The 18,508-nt window shown below is 41.5% G+C and overlaps 1 protein-coding gene across 2 annotated transcripts in view; it reads right to left on the bottom strand.

Annotated features, from left to right (window-relative positions):
* Positions 1–18,508, bottom strand: part of SMG9 (SMG9 nonsense mediated mRNA decay factor) — a 91,005-nt gene that overhangs the window by 16,401 nt on the left and 56,096 nt on the right. Inside the window, exons 1-8 of one of the 2 annotated variants that reach the window (XM_082273541.1) lie at positions 14,519–14,579; positions 11,555–11,728; positions 8,372–8,446; positions 6,928–7,153; positions 5,719–5,816; positions 3,412–3,524; positions 1,340–1,451; positions 304–399 (exon numbers count right to left, since the gene is read on the bottom strand). In XM_082273541.1, coding sequence (XP_082129667.1) covers positions 304–399; positions 1,340–1,451; positions 3,412–3,524; positions 5,719–5,816; positions 6,928–7,153; positions 8,372–8,446; positions 11,555–11,710 — 876 coding nt within the window. In that variant the 5' untranslated portion in view covers positions 11,711–11,728; positions 14,519–14,579. Of the gene's footprint in view, positions 1–303; positions 400–1,339; positions 1,452–3,411; positions 3,525–5,718; positions 5,817–6,927; positions 7,154–8,371; positions 8,447–11,554; positions 11,729–14,518; positions 14,580–18,508 lie in introns of those variants that run through there. The other variant, XM_082273542.1, reaches the window with a different exon arrangement.

Below are 18,508 nucleotides of genomic sequence, written 5' to 3'. Positions count from 1 at the left end.
GACACTGGTCCTGCATTATACTGGATGATGTAGGAGTGCCCACCCACATTCCAGAGCTGGAGAGCGACAGAAGGGACCGCAGGCTATAGCTGGACCTGCACTGTGGAGTTTTACTCTGCATCAGATCATTTCTTCGGAAATCAAGCAATTTATTTAGTAGTGGTGAAAGTGGGAGGATTTATTATTTTATCACAGCGTGGCTTTAGGCTTCTTTAAACCAGAATAAACTGCACGGTTGGCTGGAATACATTAGCGGTGCAGAGGAAAGTGGACTGACTTATGAAGTAACCGTTTACATATTACCTGCATCTCTACATAGGTGTGCGGAAGGTTGTATTCCGGAGGTAGCTTGCGGTCATTATTTATCAAATGATCCAATATTGCTGGGCTCAGAATGGGCTAAAAATAAAAGAAAAAAAATTAGTATGGCTGACAATATGTTCTAACTATATCTAGGTCAGTGGTACTAATATTTTCAAAAATTGCTAAAGGAAGAAGACATTTAAATAGGTTACAGATGGACGCAACCTGCTCTAGTATTCCCTAATAAACACAAGACAGACTGCAGAACATTAAGTGATTGGGGATTAGAAATTATTCGTTTAAGTGCCGGTTCACACATATGCGATGCGGGAATCCTGCGAATCCACTGCAAGCTACTGCATCGCATTCAAATCACAGGCAGTTCACACTGCCATATGCGAATCGCTGGGGGTGTCAATGCAAACTTAACGACACCCCCAGATCAGTTTGCATATCGCAGTGCAAACTGGCCGTTCGGACATGAATCTGCTCGCATTGGTGTGACCCACCATGCGATCCGATTCTGCTGCGGACCCAAAAAAGGGTCCTGTGCGTGTTGTGTCCGAATCTGATGCAAATTCAGCCATACAATCTGTATGGCTAAATTTGCATCGCACAGATATTGCATGTGATTTTCAGAGAAGTGCGCTCAGAATGTAATGTCTGACATCGCTATAGTGTGAACCAGGACTCAGGGTGGTTTTATCTGTGCCCACAGCCATCAAGATCTGCAATAAATTTGTATATACACTTATATGGCACATTCTCACAGACAGGAAAATTTGGTTCTCAAGCTGGATTAGAATAGTGGTAATAGGACACCTGCAGCTATCCAATCACGATATGATTGGATCTTTTCTTTCTGCCAAATCAATAGGTATTGATTAGCTATGGAAGTTGGCCTTGAAAGGCGCGCACGCACACGCGCCGATACAATTTTTAGATCTAGAAATTTTTATTCTGTTACATAAATTATTCACGTATGGGGGGGGGGGGGGACATTTACTCATTCATGCACACTGCAGTCCTCCCCTACCTGTGTGTCCAGGTAGATTATCCTCTCCTGGCTGATAAAGAAGTCAATGCCACTTGTCTGGTTCCCGGCTCTCTCTCTCACCTCTTGACTCTGCATTCTAAAAACGTATGATCTGCAAGACAAAAAATACACAAGGCATCTTGCTTTTACCTTATTCCAAGGCAATTACAGCAAAGTGGGGTCTTTATTGGTCTTCAATATTGCACTAGGAGATATATACACAAGATGCATGCCTTTTGGACTCATCTTGTGTAAAAAGGGTGCTTGCACTTAAGACCCCTGCCCTGCTGTCTGCTGCATCTTACTGACCTTAGCGTTAGGCAGATATCTTCCAAATTACACAATTTCGTGCAGGTAGTCCCATTCATGTCAATTGGGATGCAGCAATTGCATGAACACAGGCACTGCTCCCAATTGGACATCCGTGTAGGCACGCCACGGATGTCAAATTGGGAGCAGAAGCGGTGTCCGTGCAGCCACTGGGTCCCAACTGACATGAATGGGACTGCCTGCATTGGAATGCATTAAACACCTGTGCACCCTGTGCAGACCAATCATGGCCCTCACACAAGTGTATGCTTAACCGCTTTCCGACCATATACTGTATAAAGTGAGGGGAAAAAGTATTTGATCCCCTGCTGATTTTGTTCTTTGCCCACTGATAAAGAAATGATCATGGAACAACCTGTTAAGCTGAATACACACTATACAACTTTTGTTGGTAGATTTCCTTTAGATTTACCTTCAACTATGTAGTGCAAGGGCCTGTCTGATTGCATACTAATTGAAAGTGTTTGGGTCTGACCTCATATTATATGGTTTTGCTTAATCTAAAGGAAAAAATCTTCAGAAAGTTGTATAGTGTGTATCCAGCATTAGAGTCTGCAAAAGACTTGAGACTGGGGTGGAGGTTCACCTTCCAGCAGGAGAACAACCCTAAACATACAGCCAGAGCTACAATGGAATGGTTTAGATCAAAACATATTCATGTGTTAGAATGGCCCAGTAAAAGTCCAGACCTAAATCCAATTGAGAATCTGTGACTTGAAAATTGCTGTTCACAGACGCTCTCCATCCAATCTGACAGAGCTTGAGCTATTTTACGAAGAAGAATGGGCAAAAATGTCCCTCTCTAGTCACATAAAATCCCAAAAAATAAATTTACGTTTTTGGTTGTAACAAAATGTGGTTAATTTCAAGGGGTGTGAATACTTTTTCAAGGCACTGTACATACTGACCTTCTGATGTCTGTACAAGAAATGTGGAATGCAGACATCACTAGGGCAGAAATTCAGGGACAGCAACAACAGTCAAACCTTCCTCACTAAACTGAAACTATTTATATTTTTAACTGTGTTTCTATTGGAGAGATTTCCCATCACTTCTTGTGCCCTCAAAAGACAAACCCCAGCGGCCTGGGGGGGGGGGGGGGGGTGATTTACTAAAGGCAAATCCACTGTGCCCTACAAGTACACTTGAAAGTGCAGTCGCTGTAGATCTGAGGTGAAGATTTGAAATGAGGGAAAGCTCTGCCGATTTCTATCATCCAATCATGTGCAAGCAAAAATGCTGTTTTTATATTCCTTGCATGTCCCCCTGAGATCTACAGCGACTGCACTTCCAAGTGCACTTGCAGTGCAATCATAGTGCAGAGAGGATTTTCCTTTAGTAAATAAACCCTGTGTCAGCATTCAACACTTCTGGACTATTAGAGGTCTCTGTCCCCTGCCACGCACTGTGGTTCCATCCATCCATTACTTTAACGTTGAGTCTTTTAGTGGTGTAAAGCAGTGGTCCTCAACCCTGGCCTACAGGGCCCACTAACAAGCCAGGTTTGCAAGATAACTGAAATACATCCCAGGTGATCTCATTTGCTGCTCAGTGATTGCAGTACTCTAGTCTGCATCTCCCCAAGGTAATACTTAAAATCTGGCCTGTTAGTGGGCCCTGAGAACCGGAGTTGAGGACCACTGGTGTAAAGGGTAGGAAATAAAATGCTCCTGGAGTGGTTATCACAATACCTATTCTTTTTGCTTGTTCTTAGAACCTCACAGGGTCACTTCATTTCTTACCTCTGATCGTCATCTGGGGAGTTGGCAGAAAGAAGGGACATAATTGTGGACTTCCCTGTACCCTGAAATCCGAGAACTCCCACCACAAGGACATCTGTCTGGTCCAGCAAATACTGAAAACAACAAGAAAGAGTCAATAATACTGCAGAAAGCAGTAGAACTGTCCTAGACTGGGTGAGGACGTCACAGTTGTTCTACCAAAGACAATCTAATTTTCTCTCTATATTGTGTTTTCAAAACTCTGTGCAGACCTATCCATGGCTGCTCTAGGTTACTGCACGTTCCTTAGGTTTAAGGCCTCATGACCACTGGATGTTTTCACAGCAGCAGTTTTTGGAATCAGACTTTTTTTTTTTTTAACAGCCAGTAAACTCCCCAGCATATTATCCTATGTGTCCATGCACACATAGGCTGTTATCAGCAGTTTCTGGCAGGGAGCATTTTCTGGCTGTAAAAAAAAAAAAAACCCAGAACTAGTGGGTTTTAACCACTTCAGCTCTGGAAGGGTTTACCCCCTTAATGGCCGGCCATTTTTTGCGATTCTGCACTGCGTTACTTTAACGACAGATTGAGCGGTTGTGCGACGTGGTACCCAAATACAATTGATGTCCTTTTTTCCCACAAATCAAGCTTTCTTTTGGTGGTATTTGATCACCTCTGCGGTTTTAAGATTTTGCGCTATAAACAAAAAAAAAAAAAGAGCAACAATTTTGAAAAAAAAAAAAAAAACACCATATTTTTTTACTTTCAGCTATAAAATATTCCCAATAAAAATTTTTTTTTTTAAAAATCGATTTTTTTTATCAGTTTAGGCCAATTTGTATTCTGCTACATATTTTTGGTAAACAAAATACCATAAAGTGTATTTTAATTGGTTTGTGCAAAGTTATAATGTTTACAAACTACGGGATAGATTTTTATTTTTTTTGTTTTTATTAGTAATGGCGGCGATCAGCGATTTTTAACGGGACTGTGACATTGCAGCGGACAGATCGGGCCCCTAACTGACATTTTTTACACCTTTTGGGGACCAGTGACATTACTACAGTAATCAGTGCTAAATAATATTAACGGTTACTGTTTAAATGACACTGGCAGGAAAGGGGTTAACACTGGGGGTGATCAAAGGGGTTAATGTATGCCTAACTGTGGGGGGGGGGTTCTGTGACAGGCACAGACAGATCGGGGTTGTAGCTTAGCTGAAACTCCTGATCTCTCCCTGCCTGTCTGACAGAAGACTCTTTGGTTACATAAGCAGGCGGGTCTTCTGTCAGTTTCTTCAACGATCGCAGGAGGACGGCGGCAATCGCTGCCGCTCCCAACGTGGCCAGCCTCCCGCTGTGTCCAATCACAGCGGGAGCGTGGCTCCGGCGGCGGGCCAAGACCTCGTACACGAAATCACGTAGTACTACGGTGGGCGGTCGGCTAGAGGTTAAGAGGCGTTTTTCAGCTGTAAAATTGCTCTAACTCTGATAAAGGCTTACAAATGCTGAAAAACACCAAAAATGCTACTATTCAGTGTTTATCAATGTTTTTGAGTGACCCATAAGCTTTTGTGGGAGTATAAAAAAAAAAAAAAAAAAGCTACAGCTGAAAAAAAAAGCTAAAAAATGCTACAGCTGAAAAAAAGCTAAAAAATGCTGAAAAACGCTACTGCGTTTTGATCACTTCCAGTGTGCATGAGGCCTGAAAGTGTGAGCCCCCCCAAAATAGATATTTTAGGTTTTGATACAGTTTTGTTTTTGTGCTGCACTTTTTTTCCAGCTAACATTTTCAACAAAGACAGAAAATACCTGTTGATCTGTTCAGAAACGCCATGTCCTTGTCCTTTCCTGTGAGATAAACTGAAAGCACTAACAATGTTATCTTCCTTCTGTAAACTAATAATCTCCCCAACCCATGTAATGGAGATGAAGAGAAGAAGACTTGTTTAACCACTTGCTGCCCGCTCACAGTAGATTTACTGTGACCAAGCAGGCAGCTGCAGGCTTGTCAACGTAAATAAACGTTGTGAGCCTGCTTCCCTGGTTAGGGGTGCTTGTGGCCCCCTGCTGTCCCCGGCTGCGGTTGGACACAACAGTATTTTGTCAGCAGGTCCTGACCAATGATTTATGTCTGAGACCTGATGATCAACTGTATCCAATCCCAGCACAGAGCCCTGTGTTTTTACAAGGGTTCCCCAGAGACTGGAAAGTTATTTCAAGGGTTCCTCTGTGTTAAAAAGGTGGAGAAAGGCGGTTTTAGAGAATTACAAACCTTAGTTGTTTTGCATTTGGGTCACAGCTGATTAAAAAGGCATGTGCCTACCTCAATGGCACTGTCACACCAGTTCATGTATTCATCCACCAGCTTGATGCTGTGCTTCATCTTCTGAGGAGGCATCAGTTTTGCCTGGCCAACCACAGCTGAAAGGTAAAAACAAAATAAATAAATAAACCAAAAGAATAAGTCCACCATTAGGCCTCTTTCACATGGGCGTTCCATATGTCCGTATATCATCCCATTTTTGTGCGGGTGATATACGGACATAATGCATGTCAATGCGATTGCGGATGTCAGTGGATGACCATCCGCTGACATCCGATTTGCGTCCTTTCAGCTCTGTTCCGTTTTTTGGAACGGAACAGAACCCTATTTTTTCTTCCGTTTAAAAAATGGAAAGGACGCAAAATCAGATGTCAGCGATGTCACCCGCTGACATCCACAATCGCATTGACATGCATTATGTCCGTATATCATCCGCAAAAACGGATGGGATGATATGCGGATATACGGACCGGATGACACAAGTGTCATCCGTGTTCGTAAAAAAAAAAAAAAAAAGTGCTGCAGTGGACGAAATAAACTGAGCGGCCATGTGAAATAAGAGACAGGGATCAATAATAGTCTATATGTGACCACAAGGCACTTTGTGGAACCACGATAAAGAGGAGTCCTCCAGCGCTTAGGTCTCTTGCCAAAATTGCTGTTTATTTTTATTATCTTAAAGAGACTGTCATATAAAAGTAAAACTTTTTTTTAAAAATCTACCAAGTGTAAAGAAGAAGCAGATTACTTACCCTTCCTCCTGCCCGTGTCTCTGAACATTGTCCTAGTGCTGAGAAATCGTCCCACAAGTTTGCTGGGACACTGACACTTGGGAGTATTGAGTTTATTCGCCTCCTGCAACAGTCACTACTTCCTCCAGGGGACCTCCACATCTTTACTTTGTGCTGCACTGATGTGGAGGTCAGCAGTTGAAACCAGCAAGAGCTGCACACATTATATATATATATATATATATATATATATATATATATATATATATATATATATATATATACACACACACACTTTTTTTTTGTTTCGATCAATTGCATCCTGATTTTTTGGTTTTAGTATCAAAATTTCCATTCGGTGCACCTCTAGGGTCCAGTAGTGCAGGCAGGCAGAGAAATATCCTGTTTCTTCTTTATAGGTACAAGCTTTGTTCAGAGCTTTTAATTATGTGACTGGGTCTTTTTTAACGGTACTTACGGTCAACATTTCCACCCGCATTCGCTGCGGCGCCCATGCCTCGGTTCTGAATCTGGTACACCGGCTGTGTGGGGCGCTGTCCTTCCTTCTCCAGCTTTGCTGTAGAAGCAGATGGTGGCAGAGTGGCGCCCTCCGCTGTTGGGGCTGCTTTACCCTCCTCTCTGGCCTTCATAAGGACAATCGGTTTTTCAGGTGCAGCTGGAGTTGGAGCAGAGGGCGGCTTTGGCTAGCAAAAAAATAAATAAATAGCAAAACTCTCGGGTATAAAAGAAAGGTAATGTAAACTATTGTTATAATAAGAAGGAGAAAATTAAACATAGCTATCATTACATAATACAACATACTTAAAGGATCAAGTCTCTTATAGCTGAAGTCATTGTTTGCAGGCGCTGTGACCTGAGCACACTTTCAGAGCCCCGTCATAGTGACTGGCCATACACATTTCAATTTGATTGTACAATCCTCCTTTTGATTGATCAACAACTGTGCTGTGTGAAGGCCTTTCTAATTGCCCAACATATACTAAATGCATTGTTTGGGCACAACATAGTTGTGGGTAGATGTAAAGGTTACATAGTTACATAGTAGTTGAGGTTGAATAAAAGACAATAGTCCATCCAGTTCAACCTTTGTTGGTGTGTGTGGCCGTAATCATCTCTCATACCCCTGAATGTTCTGATCCTTGAGATGTACGTCTAAGAGTCTTTTGAAAGACACCATACTACCCGCAGAAACCACCTCTTGTGGTAGAGAATTCCAAAATCTTGTAGCCCTAACAGTAAAGAACCCCCCACGTTGCCTAAGGTTAAAACGCTTCTCCTCTAATCGCATTGTATGCCCCCGAGTCCTCATGCAATCCCTTCGACTGAATAGCTTTTCTTCTATGCTGAGATCACCATTGAGATATTTATAAATTGCTATCATGTCCCCTCTCAGGCGTCTCTTCTCCAGGGAGAATAAATCAAGCGATTGCAGACGCTCTTCATAATTAAGGTCCTCCAATCCCCTAATTAGTTTAGTTGCCCTTCTCTGAACTCTCTCCAGCTCCAACACATCCCTCCTGAGGACCGGCGACCAGAACTGGACAGAATACTCCAGATGTGGTCAGACCAGAGTTTTATAAAGTGGAAGGATTATAGTCTTATCTCTGGAATACATCCCTTTCTTTATGCATGCTAATATTCTGATGGCTTTGGCAGCTGCCGCTGGACATTGCATGCTGTTGCTTAGTCTATCCTCTGCCAAGACTCCCAGATCTTTCTCCAAGGTGGTTGTAAAGTTACTGTACAATCAAATTATAAGGTGTGTGGACTTCATTATTGTTAATACGCTACATTTCCTGTTAATATTTGAAGGCATTTTGTAACATTAAAAGAAACAGCCTACATTTAGCTGTGGAGAAGTCTAGTACAGAATACAGCACAAGGAGGACAAAGTAACTTACACGGTCAGCTGATGGTTTGGCCAAGATGATGGGAGTCTTCTGTATGGTGTAGCCAGAACTCTCTTCATTTCCATCCTGAGCATTCTAAAGAACAGTCAATATAGCATAAAAAAATAATTAGACACAACCTACTGGTACAGCGGCAGTGTAACAAAAAATAAAAGACAATTACAAAAACTTAATTGGATGGATTTAACAGAACAACTATGGCGGCCTCAGAGGTCGTCTTCTGTGCCGCTCTCTGATTTTGTTTCTTTAGGGCTTGACTTTCTTTGACTATCGCTGAGCCCCGCCCAATTTCATTCCGATGTCCAATCAGAATGCCTCAGAGGTTCTCTTATTTGGACAGAGGAATAGCAGTTGGCAGAGCTTACCAAAACCAACGAAGTCAGGTATCTCGAGGTGTCTGCCTTCTGGGAATGCTTTAGTTTAAAATGGACTACAGGTTCTCTTTACTGTTTTTAGTTCTTCCTAATGTGCCTGTCTGATAGAGTTCTTCTTTAACCACTTGCTGACCGCCCCATAGCAGTTTTACTGCTATAGGATGGCCGTTGTGCGCAGGTTAACGTGTGTGTGTGTGTATATGTATATATATATATATATATATATATATATATATATATACACACACACACACACACACACACACACACACACATACATACATACATATATACACACACACAATCCTGCACTTCCGGGTATATTGGGCGCGAGTGCGCGCCGCCAGTGGCTCGCTTCTGGCATAATTCTACACAGCGGGTCCAGCAGACCCGATATCCACCAGCACCCCCTGATCCTTCTGTACAGAGGTAGAATGGCGATTTAACTATTTAAACAAGGGAGATCACCATTCTGTCAGTAGGGAAGGCATTCATCCTGTGTTCCTGTAAAGCAGGGACACGTATCTCTGCCTTCCACTAGTAAAAGCACCTCCCCCACAGTAATAAAACACTAGCTAGGCACACAGTTAACCCTTTGATCACCCCTGATGTTAACCCCTTTCCAGCCAGTGTCATTAAAGCCTTGGGGGTGAATTTTAGATAAAAATACCCCCGGGACAGTCAGGGCTAGTGCATTCCACAATGGCTAGCCTCTGTACTGTCCTGGATCGCACTTACCTTTTAGAAGAAATACTTACATTGAAAATTTCTTCTCCAGCGCTGCCATCTCGGGTGTGGGCAGCTAAAGCCAGCGCGTCCTTTTCGGTGATGTCTAAGTCCCAGAATGCCGTGTCATTCCCTGCATGCCCAGAAGCTGTGCAGGGATGCCGCGCCTGCACCGGAAGGGACGAGCGGGGCCGGTGCAGGCGCATTGACTCCTGGGAGCGATGACGTTCAGCTCCCAGGAGTCATCGCAAGCTGGAAAAGACGGCGCGGGCCACGGCCCCCGAGGGAGGAAGTGGAAGGAAGGCGAGTATATTTTCTTCTATAACAAGGTAAGTGAACAAAAAAAAAAAAATCGTGAGCATCCATTTCTTTTTCAGGTGACCCTCAAGCGGATGGCCCAAAATAGATTTTTTTCGATTTTGAGGCCGGAACTCCGCTTTAATACAGTAACAGTGTATATTTTTAGCATTGATTACTGGATTACTGTCACTGATCCCCAAAAAAGTGTCAGTTAGTGTCCCGACTGTCTGCTGTAATATCACAGTCCCGCTAGAAGCTTCTGATCGCCACCATTACTAGTAGCAAAATAAATAAATAAAAAATTCCATAAATATATAACATAGTTTGTAGACGCTATACCTTTTACGCAAACCAATCAATATACACTTATTGTGAAAATATGCAGTAGAATACATATTGGCCAAATTTTATGAAGAAATTTGATTTTTTTTTTAAATTTTATTGGATACGTTTTATAGCAGAAAGTAAAAAAAAATATATTTTTTTTTTTTCCAAAACTGTTGGCTTTTTTTGGTTTCTAGCACAAACATTAAAAAAGGTGATCAAATACCACTAAAAGAAAGCTCTTAAGTTTTATTTGGGTACAGCGTTGCACAACCACGCAATTGTCAGTTAAAGTAATGCAGTGCTGTATTGCAAAAAATGGCCTGGTCAGGAAGGGGAGTAAATCTTCCAGAGGTCAGGTGGTTAAAGAATAAGTACCCTTTTGATAACATGTTACACCCATATTTGGGGTATAACATGTTATGAATGCACTGGCCCCCGCACCTCCCCGATCCCCAATATGCCAGCTAGCGGGGGTTCTTCCCCATCTGCTAAATTTTTTTTAAAAAACGTGGCTGTGCAGGCCCCAACCGGCCGTGTCACTCATTCACAGCGCTCTGTGAATGGAAAACTACAAAGTCCGGCAGCCTTTGCAGCTGTGGGCTTGTAGTTTTCAATGAACTACCACAGCGCTGTGGTAGTTCATTCATTCTTCCTGTCAGCATGTATCGGCTTCCTCGTATGAGATATGAGCAAACAGATACACTGACAGATGATCCTGCTGGTTCCTGTGTCCCCCTTGGTGTGCTGACCATGGTAATCATGGCTGCTGACCCATGATGCCGTTATCAGTTTACATGCCTCCGTCATCCCGCTGCTCTCCCTCTCTCCTGTTACTTCCAGTGTGTAAGCTGATAAAAAACCCTACTCCCCTCCTGACACTATTCCATGTGGCAGTAAAGTTAGTGATCCCAATTCCTGCCAGACCCTTTTTTCACATCGGCTGACGTAAGAAGGAAATCTCAGCCTCTCCCACTGTAGTCCTTAGATCGGAGAAGGACAGCAGCGGGCGGCATGTGACTTCACGTCAGCGATGTGAAAAGTAAGTATGAAGGTCCTCACAAATGCGCTTCTGGAAGAATGGTCAAACATTCCCATAGACACACTCCTAAACCTTGTGGACGGCCTTCCCAGAGGGGTTGAAGCTGTTATAGCTGCAAAGGGTGGCCAACTCAATATTGAACCCTACTGACTAAGACTGGGATGCCATTAAAGTTCATGTGCGTGTAAAGGCAGGCGTCCCAATACTTTTACCAAAATATATTGTATCTACAGTAAAGAGCAATGAAGCTCATGTCCACCAACCATATTTCATGGATCTGTCATATCTAACCTGATATAATCGGATTGGTTGTTATGTGCTGCTGCACTTCACGTATATTTTTAAATATTTGGAGCTCCACCTGGGACGCCATAAGGTTTTAACAGAAGCTTAACCCCCTGTGCTCACCCATTTGTCCTGATCGCGGTCACGTAGCACGGGGTCCCTTTCACGCAGAGGTTCAGACAGGTTCAGGTTACCAGAGGGACCCTGGTCCATCCAACGGCGCCTCCTGCTGCGCCCAGGAACATACATACTGGGTTGGCTGTGCCCAGACTCCGCCATGATTCTGATTCAGTTCTACTGGAGAAAATTAAACGTAAATTAAACATCAAGCAACAAGTAAAATCAAAGACTGACCAATGTCATCAAGAGCAACACTGCAACTGCGCTAAAGTAAAAAAATAAATCACTTAAAGAGAACCTGTTACCTATAACTTTAACCACTTGCTGACCAGGTCTTTCCTGGAACTTTTTGCTTAAAAGTTTAAATTAGTATTTTTTTTGCTAGAAAATTACATAGAAACCCCAAACATCATATATTTTTTTTTTTTTTTTTTTTTTTTAGCAGAGACCCTAAAGAATAAATTAGTCATCGCTGCAATATTTTATTTCACACTGTATTTGCGCAGCGATCTTACAAACGCAATTTTTTCTGGAAAAAAAAAATATACTTTTTTAATAAAAAAAAATAAAAAAAACAGTAAAGTTAGCCCAATTTTTTTTGTATTCTGTGTGGGATGAGGTTACACCGAGTAAATAAATACCTAACATTAGAGCTGCACAGTTCTGGATAAAATGAGAATCACAATTTTTTTTAAAGATTTACAACCCATGAACATTAGGTTATCAAACAAGATGGCAATAAAATAAGAGGTAATGCTCTTTGCTTCAATAAAATCTAAAAAAATGTAATGAAAAATAATGTAATGTATAAAGAAAAAAAAAAAAAATACCATTAAGCTATATTAGTGTCTTTTTTTTTTTGTACTCGCTGATAGCAATTACTGATACCTCTTCCAAATTCTATTCTTACACACTGTAAATAAATATATATATATATATATATATATATATATATATATATATACACACACACACACACACATACATACATTAATTTGTAAAATAATTTATATATATATATATATATATATATATATTTTTTTTTTTTTATTGTTACGCTTTTTTATAATGGGAAAACATGTAATGTTAAAGTGGAGTTCCACCCTATTCTAATACTTACCTCCATCTTCTCGCTCCGGGTCACCTGAAAAAGAAATGGATAATCGCATATTTTTTTTTTTTTTACTTACCTCGTAGCGAAGAAAATATACTTACCTTACTTCCTTCTTCCTCCTTCCTCAGCCGCGGCCCGTCGTCACTTCCTGGCTCTGCAATGATTCCTGGGAGCTGAACGTCATCGCTCCCAGGAATCATTGCGCCTGCACCGGCCCCGACGTCAGTTCCAGGGCGCGCGCGTCATCCCCTTCTAAACAGCTTCTGGGCATTCCCAGAAGCTGTGGAGGGATGACGCGCGCGACCCGGTAGTGACAGCGGGGCCGGTGCAGGGCATCGTGGGACCGAAGAAGGCGGAAGAGGACGCCGAAGGGGATCTCGCTGGCTTCAAGCTGCCCACATCTGAGATGGCAGCGCTGGACAAGACGTTTGCAAGGTAAGTATTTGTCCTAACAGGTAAGTGCAACCCGGGACAGATCAGAGGCTAGCCATTGTGGAATGCACTAGCCCTGACTGTCCCGGGGGTATTTAAAAAAAAAAAAAAAAAATTACAGGGTGGAACTCCGCTTTAAAGTTGTAAAAAAACTAAAAATATTAATGGACAAAGCAAAAAAAAAAAAAAAGTTTTAATTAACAGTTTATGAAAAGAGAAGCAAACCCATGCAATCCAATTCCAATGTGCAAATCCAAAATTCAGCCATACAACTGTGCATTGTGCAGACATCGCATGGAATTATTATTTTTTTAATTTTATTTCAGGTACTTATATAGCGCTGTCAATTTACGCAGCGCTTTACATATACATTCCACATTCACATCAGTCCCTGCCCTCAAGGAGCTTACAATCAAATGCCTCGTTTCCACTGAGTGGTACGGTACGGTTCGGAATGGTACACCTTGTGTTTCCACTGCCAATAGTACCCTTTCATGATAGGGCTGGTGTAGCAGGAAAGCTGTGATAGACGATTCTCTGTCAACCAATCAAAGTTCTGCAGAGTGCAGCTCCACCCTGTTGGTACGATACTAATGTGCTTGGTACCCCAACGAAAGGGTCCCAAAAAAGTGGTACAGTACGGAATTAGGGTACCATTCACAATGGAAATGGCATAAATAGCGTACCGTACCGAACCGAACCAAACCAGAAAGCTCAGTGGAAACGAGCCATAAGGTCCCTAACTCACATACACAGTAGGGCCATTTTTTTTTTTTATACAGGATCCAATTAAACTACCAGCATGTCTTTGGAGGTTGGGAGGAAACCGGAGTACCCGGAGGAAACCTATGCAGGCACAGGGAGAACATGCAAACTCCAGGCAGGTGGTGTCGTGGTTGGGATTCGAACCAGCGACCCTCTTGCTGCTAGGTGAAAGTGCTAACCACTACACCACTGTGCCACCCATAATGCACAGTAATATGAACCCAGGCTGAAGTCGCACAGATATGAATGGTACTCATTGGAAATCATGGGGTACGACTCGTCATGTGACTTTGCAAGGACAAGTCGTACCAGTGTGAAAGGGGACTAAATATCGATTTGCAGCTGGTCTCCTCCAGGTATCGGGGACCTGCCAGAGATCTGCAGAAAATCTACACATGCTTGGGGGGGGTTCCACAGCTGTACACAAATGCTGCTGGTTCTGGTATCCGGGACATTGCAGGGATGATTTAGGTCCCAGTCCCAAAAATACATGGCAAAGCGCAGTGCATTGTCCGACAAGAGCGGAATCTCGCAGCACATGGGCACTGCTGAGTAATGTGTGAAGATCTACTTTTAGAGATCAGTGCAACCTGCTAATCCACCCCCCCTTCCCCAAAAAAACATTTCTGGTGGACCAAAATTCAAACCTGCTATACAGGGAAGGCTGAATAGTGACAGGTTCTCTTTACTCCCTCTCCCAGCTTCTGAGAATGATGTCATTTGGTTACAATGGTTTAGGGGTGCAGTTTGCAGGTGCACAGCAAGCCTCCTCCCCCCAGTCAATATAACCCCCTAGGAGGGTAAATAATCTTCCCCTGTGTGGGGTGACACCACACTTACCAGCTATCAGCTCTTCTTCTTCTTCTCTGCTTCCACTTTGGTCCTTCAGTAAATCAGTCCCTACCTAAATAAGAAACAAAAATGGCACAAAACGTTCCGGTGAAAAATAGTTCCTAAGCAGATTCCACATTGGTCCCTCAGTAAATCAGTCCCTACCTAAATAAGAAACAAAAACTGCACAAAACGTTCCGGAGGAGAATGGTTCCTAAGCAGATTCCACATTGGTCCCTCAGTAAATCAGTCCCTACTTAGATGAGAAACACAAACTGCACAAAACATTCCGGAGGAGAATAGTTCCTAAGCAGATTTTACATTGGTCCTTCAGTAAATCAGTCCCTACCTAAATAAGAAACAAAAACTGCACAAAACATTCCGGAGGAGAATAGTTCCTAAGCAGATTTTACATTGTTCCTTCAGTAAATCAGCCCCTACCTAAATAAGAAACAAAAACTGCACAAAACGTTCCGGGGGAGAATAGTTCCTAAGCAGATTCCACATTGGTCCTTCAGTAAATCAGTCCCTACCTAAATAAGTGTCAGCCAACCCCCCACCTAAAAAGCAAAAATACGCATGCTTACTCCCTACGCATAAATCTCAAAAGTACAAATACACCCCCCCCCCCCGCTGAAATCCCCCCTCCCGACACAAATCATTGCCTCCCATCCCCCAACAAAAACGCCCCTCCCCAAAAAATGTCAGCCCTTCTAGAAAAAATATTCTACCCCTCAATCAAATTTCACCTCTGAGTACTCAACCCCCCCCCCCTTACACTCCAAATCCTCCCTCCTAGCACAAATTTCCCTCTAAATTTCCCCTCCTCTCCCCCCTCCAAAACAAAACTTTCCCCTTCTAGCCTCCTAGCACAAATCCACCCCCTAAATTTCCCCTCCTAGCACAAACCCTCCCCAAAAAACATTTCCCCTCCTAGCACAACCCCCCCCCCCCCCCAAGAAAAATGTCCCCTCCTAGCACAAATCCCCCCCCCCCCAAGAAAAATGTCCCCTCCTAGCACAAATCCCCCCCCCCCCAAGAAAAATGTCCCCTCCTAGCACAAATCCCACGCAGAAAAATGTCCCCTCCTAGCACAAATCCCCCCCCCCCAAGAAAAATGTCCCCTCCTAGCATAAATATCCCCCCCAAGAAAAGTTTCCCCTCCTAGCACAAATCCCCCCCCCCCCTCCCAAGAAAAATTTCCCCTCCTGGCACAAACCCTCCCCTCCCCAACAAACATTTCCCCTCCTAGCACAAATCCCCCCCCCCCCCCCCAAGAAAAATGTCCCCCTCCTAGCAGAAATCCACCCCCAAGAAAAGTTTCCCCTCCTAGCACAAATCCCCCTTTAAGAAAAATTTCCCCTCCTAGCACAAATCCACCCCCTAAATTTCCCCTCCTAGCACACCCCCCCCCCCTTCCCAACAAACATTCCCCCTCCTAGCACAAATCCCCCCAAAGAAAAATGTCCCCTCCTAGCACAAATCCCCCCCCCAAGAAAAATGTCCCCTCCTAGCACAAATCCACCCCCTAAATTTTAGTTCTACTTTAAAGCCTAACTCCACTTTTGTTAAGAAGAAAAACATCCCCCTCTGGGTGATCTCTGTACAATACAAAAACCTTTGTTGCAGATTCCTCCCTTTTGTTATTCTCCAGAAATCCCTATTTGTTCCTTTGTTCTAAGTGGGTCTAATAGAAGTGGGTTCATAATTATCAATCAGCTGTGCACCTGCAGAGCACTAATGAGGAGATCTGCTGGGCCTGGATCCCTTTAGATGTGTTCCTATTGGGAGTATCTCACCAAAAATGACATTTGTGTTGCAGGGGATGCCAGAAATCTGACTTGTATCTTAGTGCAGACTTCTGGGGAAATCAGTGAGCCAATCACACAAGCAGGAAATGATGTTTCTGGGGTGTGGTCAGTATACATTCTGTGTACAGAACACCTCCAGGTAGCATTACAGAAAATTACAGCGGCTGCAGATTTAAAAGCAAAGGTTATTTTTATCAAACATTCAATTACAATATGATTTGTGTCACAATTGTTATTTTCTATAATTTGCTATTTTTTTTTTTGCTATTATTTTTCTTTATTGGCTATTCCCCCCCCCCCCCCCCCGCAAAAGTGGAGTCACCCTTTAAATATCCCATGCATGCGCAGATGTGCAGCAGGTCTCCTCCAGGTATTTGAGACCTGCATATGCATGGATCAATGTTACCTGCTTACCCATCCCCCTCATTTTAAAATTGAATAAAAGTGAGAAAATGTTTATTTATTAATTTATTTATTTTTTATTTTTTTTTATCCATAACAACTTTTATTGAAAAAAATTCATTTTTTTTTTCATTTATTTTTTTCATTTATTTATTTATCCATAACAACTTTTATTGAAACAAATTCATTTTTTTTTCATTTTTTGTTTTTATTTATTTTTTTTATTTATTTTTTATCCATAACAACTTTTATTGAAAAAAATCTTTTTTTTTTCATTTATTTTTTTTTTATTTATTTTTTTATCCATAACAACTTTTATTGAAAAAAATTCATTTTCTTTTAATTTATTTTTTTTCATTTATTTATTTATCCATAACAACTTTTATTGAAAAAATTCATTTTTTTTATTTATTTTTTTATTTATTTTTTTATCCATAACAACTTTTATTGAAAAAAATCATTTTTTTTTCATTTTTTTTTTATTTATTTTTTTATCCATAACAACTTTTATTGAAAAAAATTCATTTATTTTTTTTAATTAATTTTTTTATTTATTTTTTTATCAATAATAACAACTTTTATTGAAAAAAAAATCATTTTTTTTTCATTTATTTTTTTAATTTATTTTTTTATCCATAACAACTTTTATTGAAAATAAATCATTTTTTTTTCATTTATTTTTTTTTCATTTATTTTTTTATCCATAACAACTTTTATTGAAAAAAATTCATTTTTTTTTCATTTATTTTTTTTAATTTTTTTTATCCATAACAACTTTTATTGAAAAAAATTCATTTTTTTTTCATTTATTATTTTTTTTTATTTATTTATTTTATCCATAACAACTTTTATTGAAAAAAATTCATTTTTTTTTCATTTATTTTTTTTTTTTTCATTTATTTTTTTATCCATAACAACTTTTATTGAAAAAAATTAATTTTTTTCATTTATTTTTTTTAATTGTAAAATGTAAAAAAAAATCTGCTGATTTGTTTTATTTTATTTCTAGGACCGTTCGATGGATGTGAACTGTCTAAGGAAGAAGATAAAGCCAGCCCAGCAGTGAAAGAGTTACCAGATGCCTCTGCACAGCCCTCCCCTGCTGTCCCTGGTGCATGATGGGTAATGTAGTTCTGGGACTACACCTCCACCCAGCATGCTCTGCAGAGTGTTTCCAGGTTGTGTTTGCAATCTCCTACTTCCTGGCTGCAGGCGTTGGGTTGGTGGTAAGTGGTCCTTAGGGAGAGGTGGGGGTTTGGGGGGTGCATTGATTTTCTGATTGATAATTTGGGGGGTGTCATATGTTTTTGGAATGGTCTGCAGTGTTGCATGCTTCCCTGCAATCCAGTATAGAGGAGGATCACTAGATGTGACCACCTGTGATTTCCAGGGACAGCCCAGCTCCTGTCCCTACAAATGTCACCGGCTACTTGTCCCCCATGCATTGGAAATCTCCCACCGCCTCTGTAGTTTTATCATAACCTAAGACATTGAAAAAGAAGAAATACAAACACCTGAGGCGTCCGCTTTTGTAGAACTACAAGCCCCAGCGTGCCTGTCAGAGCTGCTGGTGCTTTGCATGCAGTCTTTGCAATATAGTGT

Source organism: Pelophylax lessonae, assembly GCF_965119305.1.
Source record: "Pelophylax lessonae genome assembly, chromosome: 12".
Taxonomy (NCBI): Eukaryota; Metazoa; Chordata; class Amphibia; order Anura; family Ranidae; genus Pelophylax; species Pelophylax lessonae.
Note: the sequence above shows the minus strand (reverse complement) of the source record. Positions and strands in the feature narration are given on the sequence as shown.